This window comes from Carassius carassius, chromosome 20, assembly GCF_963082965.1.
Source record: "Carassius carassius chromosome 20, fCarCar2.1, whole genome shotgun sequence".
In the NCBI taxonomy this organism is placed as follows: Eukaryota; Metazoa; Chordata; class Actinopteri; order Cypriniformes; family Cyprinidae; genus Carassius; species Carassius carassius.
In genome coordinates, this window is record NC_081774.1 from 3,284,622 (window position 1) to 3,288,902 (window position 4,281).

Below are 4,281 nucleotides of genomic sequence, written 5' to 3' on the forward strand. Positions count from 1 at the left end.
ATGGAGCACTAATATCCAAAAATAAATAAAGTCAAATCCAAACAATTGCTACTTTAATATTTATTATTTCAAGTTTTTTGCTTTTTCCTTAACTCTCACAAAATCATGTCGAACAATATAAGTGTATTTATATCAATCAGACTGTCAGGTGTCAGACTCTTTTGTATCAGTTCTTGGAGAATTTTAAGGACGTTTTTTATTGCTGATATAAAGTTCATGATTTACCGAAAGTGTGCGGTCACGGTAATATTTAGAATAAGCCATTTTAAAGACAGAGGTTTGTGGGTTTTTTTTTATTACCTCAGTCATCATATACGAATCTGACAACTTACATAATATATTTCATATTTCAAGACAGCAGCAGGTAGCATTTTTTTACTGAACTGTTGCTTTTGTACGTTAATGTCTAGTATTTTCAAATATTAATCATATTAATTTTCATCTTTCATCTCACGTCCTCAAGAAAGAGCATGAATAAAGTTGATCACATTCAAGATTTATTTCGACAAGTTGATCGAAGTGAGCTCCTCAAGTTCACATCTTTCACAAGACCGACGCTCCTCAGAGAATAAACTAAATAAACAGCGGAAAAAACATTTTACATAGCAAAATCACAATAGTTTCCTTAATTGCTGACATCACGCGGAACCAGTCTGAATGTTGAGTATAGAGTTGAAAGACACACAAGTCTAACGAATAGGAAAATTCACACAGTAAAGTTATTTACAAGGTAATATGTTGCATAGTTCCATTATTGCTATTTTGAGTTTGTGTTTCATGTAACACACCACTAAATCCATTTGCACAGGATATGAGACAAGTATTGTTGTTTGAAAAGCCTTAGAATGTAATATCCATCTTCTTTTTATTAATGGATTGTAACAGAGCAACCAGAGCCCGCCTCAATGCAAGAGCAACATACACTTCAAAATTAAGGTGCTTCACGATGCCATAACCTTTTTTTGTCTAAATGATTCAATAAGGAACATCTGAAGAGCCTTTCTGTTTCACAAAATGTTGACGAAAATAAAATGACGAAATAAGGTTCTTCAGATTATAACAGGTAAGAAAGAGATGGTCTTTAAAATAGCCTTTGACTGAATGGTTTTTGTGGAAATAAAAATGGTTCTTCTATTGCATCGCTGTGAAGAACCATGTAGCCTACCTTTATTATTAAGAGTCTATGATGTCTGAAATAAATAGAACTGTTTTTGTTTTTTAGTTTTTTTATATCGTGTATCCAAATCAAACGAAAACCATCAGCAACAAGCACTAATTAATTAACAGATTCGTGTAACTGGCATCCAACCCCTATGCTCGCTTTTAATTATGGAAACCCGTGTTTAATTCGTCCTGGCTCTGGAACGATTGGCTGCGGGGATGTAAGTCGTAAGGAAAATGGCTGTCTGGGGAAACGCGGTACATGGAGCCCCGACCGGGAACGTTACAGTATCTCATCCCATAGTGGCAGTTCTTACTGTACTCGACCTGGTCCTCGTGCTTTTTAAGAGAGAAAATCCCGTTGTAATTAATCGGGGGACTCATTTGGCCGTCGAAATGAGGGCTGCTGCTCTCTGGAGAGGTGCTGTCGTAGTAGGACTCATAGGACGCGTAATAGTTGTACGGTCGGAACGGCTTGACGCCGTCGCGGGGCCCGGAGCTGAGGCCAGGGGGCGTGGCCATCTCTGCGTTAGGATAAGTGTACAGAGAATCGTACTGAGGCCTGCCAGAGAACGACACGTCCCCGTTGTGATCCGTGAGGAAATTTCTGGCGTTCAGCTGCAGGCAACCAGCAACCAAGTTAGTTGTCGGCTGTGACAAGCCCTTACACAGGGTCTGCACGAACGCCAGCAGGTCGGGTCTCTTTCCCGCGTTCAGAGTCTCAGACAGAGCCCATATGTAATTCTTGGCCAGCCTCAGCGTCTCGATCTTGGAGAGTTTTTGCGTCTTGGAGTAGCACGGCACGACTTTACGCAGGCTCTCCAGCGCGTCGTTGAGTCCGTGCATGCGGCTGCGCTCGCGCGCGTTCGCTTCTTGCCGGCGCAGTTTGACGCGGTCGTTGTGACCGTCGGAGAATTTCTTTTTACGCGGACCTTTCTTCTTCGGGACACCGTTCTCGTCATCCTCTCTCTCCTCCTCTTCTCTGTCCGTCTTGTCGTCCTCTGTCTCCTTGAGCTCGGCGCTGTTGAGTGTCTCCTGACGGGTGAAGGTGGCACCAAACTGAGAATCGCGCATCATGTCTGGGTCTTCAAATGGCACGGTTAGCATCGTCCCTGCTTGAGGACAAAATTAACAACGAAATAAAGCAGACAAGACGTCAATTGCCATGGGTTACGTAAAAAAAAAACATCAAAACATAAAAAAAATAGTGGTTTTGAATTTATGACTAAAGACAGTCTGTGATTAGCATTACTTGAAGATACTTTAACGTTTTACACTAAATATTAGGCTAACTAATGTGACATTTTAAGCTGCTGTTGTTTTTATCTTAAGAAATTCATAACACTAAAACGAGACTATGTTAGTATGTACAAATGTTTCAAAATAAGTTTCAGACTTTATATTTATCTATTACAGATTTACTCCTAAAATGTATAAGTTGCAAATAAAAAGAGTGCCATTTTTAAACAATGTGTATTATGTAAATGCACTGTATTTTGTGCATTATTGTGGTAATCAAACTAAACGATCATCACAAAAAACATGCATTTAAACATTGTAACTTAACATGTAGACATTTTCGTTCAAAACCGATATAATAAAGATAGCACGTGCAGAAAAACTGTAAAAACACACCAGAACGTGTTTGTCTTTGAAATCTAGGCCTATGGGCTGTTTATTTTTAATCGTTGATGGCTTCTATAATACACATACATTGAAAAATGTTACAATACCCCTTCTGGTCTCATATGATGTTTCTAGTTTTTTTTTAAAATCATAGCCTATACATAAATCTTATGTGGATGTTACACATCAAATCAAACGATAACCTGCTGATTCAGATGACACATATTGGTTTGAACATCCATTAACATGATCACATATCAAATACGTGAAACAGTATCAGACTCAAACTCAAAATTAGTTAAATTCATTTTACACAACGCATTACATTTTGTATTGTCATCTCAGGAGGGTGGTGGTCATGTAGCTATATTGATTTCATGTAGCTTATTTATAATTGGTTAAACTGGCCGATGCTGCTCCTTACACAGACTAACAACAATTACAAAATAGAAATTACAAAATAGCAACGACGAACTCAAGACCATGCCATAGTAGTCCTACATTGTTTGCACGGCAGAAAAGACTGGAGCCATGCGCGTGACTGTTTATAACAATAAACACAACAACAACACATGCATGCCCAAACTGATTCTTTAAAACAGACTGGCTTTCCATGGCTCACCTGTTTCTGTCAGTGTTCAGCTCGCATGTTCGGATTCCTCGCGACGCGCAGAGCTGCCTCCCATGTGCTTGATGTGAAGCTGTAAAAATTCCTTTAATCTCCCTCTCCCTCTCTCTCTTTCACAGAGAAATGACACCCATGCCAGGCACCAGCGCTGGTACCCATGCCATCTGCCACTGACGTTTTGTTGGTCACGTGACGCGCTCTCTGGGGACCTTCATTCGGCTCTCATCATCTGGTGTGCGCGGTAATGGGCACCGGGAGGCTCTCATTTACCGTCAAAAAACTCCGAGTTAAGAAGAAAAGAGAGAGATTAATGCCAGTTCTGCTGCGGCAATAGCAGTGTAGAGACGACTAAATGATTTAGACTTTAAAGCTATTTGATTATAGGGCGACGGGTGCTGCAGGCAAGAGCAAATAAGTTCACCAATGCGTGTTATAGAGTCGTCTGATGGATAATAAATGCTCAGATATTACATAAAATCTCTGCACTCCTACATATGAATAACAGCCTGCATGCATATATGTGTCGAGGAGCATCCAGTCGGTAAACAGAGAAAAGAATGAATTCTGTCATGATGTAATGTCTCGCATGTATTCAGTCACTCTCACTTAACAGTGAAGGTAATTCTGATATTTAGATATTTCAAGGAGAACGGGGCTAGTGGATACACTGGCACTGCAGGAACGTTTTGAGTTTAAATTTCAATCAGGTTCATTTATGTGAATACATTTTTTTGCCATATTTATTGAGTGAAGAAATAAACACAATCAAACTACACTGAGAGATAAGAATCATGTGATGAAGGCAGGTTAATATGAAATGATCAATTATGTTCTCAGTATGTGTTTCACCCATATTACCTGTGGCT

The 4,281-nt window shown here is 39.6% G+C and overlaps 1 protein-coding gene across 2 annotated transcripts; it reads right to left on the minus strand.

Annotated features, from left to right (window-relative positions):
- Positions 1–647: 647 nt before the first annotated feature.
- LOC132096061 (neurogenic differentiation factor 6-B-like) lies at positions 648–4,074 on the minus strand. 2 transcript variants are annotated; one of them, XM_059501185.1, is made up of 2 exons: positions 3,410–4,074; positions 648–2,273 (listed from the first exon to the last, which is right to left on the minus strand). In XM_059501185.1, exon 2 carries the CDS (start codon positions 2,266–2,268, stop codon positions 1,324–1,326), a length of 945 nt encoding a protein of 314 aa, XP_059357168.1. In that variant the 5' UTR covers positions 2,269–2,273; positions 3,410–4,074; the 3' UTR covers positions 648–1,323. The 2 variants fall into 2 exon arrangements, with proteins under 2 accessions (XP_059357168.1, XP_059357166.1); XM_059501183.1 differs by having other exon boundaries at positions 648–2,276; positions 3,410–4,064.
- Positions 4,075–4,281: the final 207 nt, after the last annotated feature.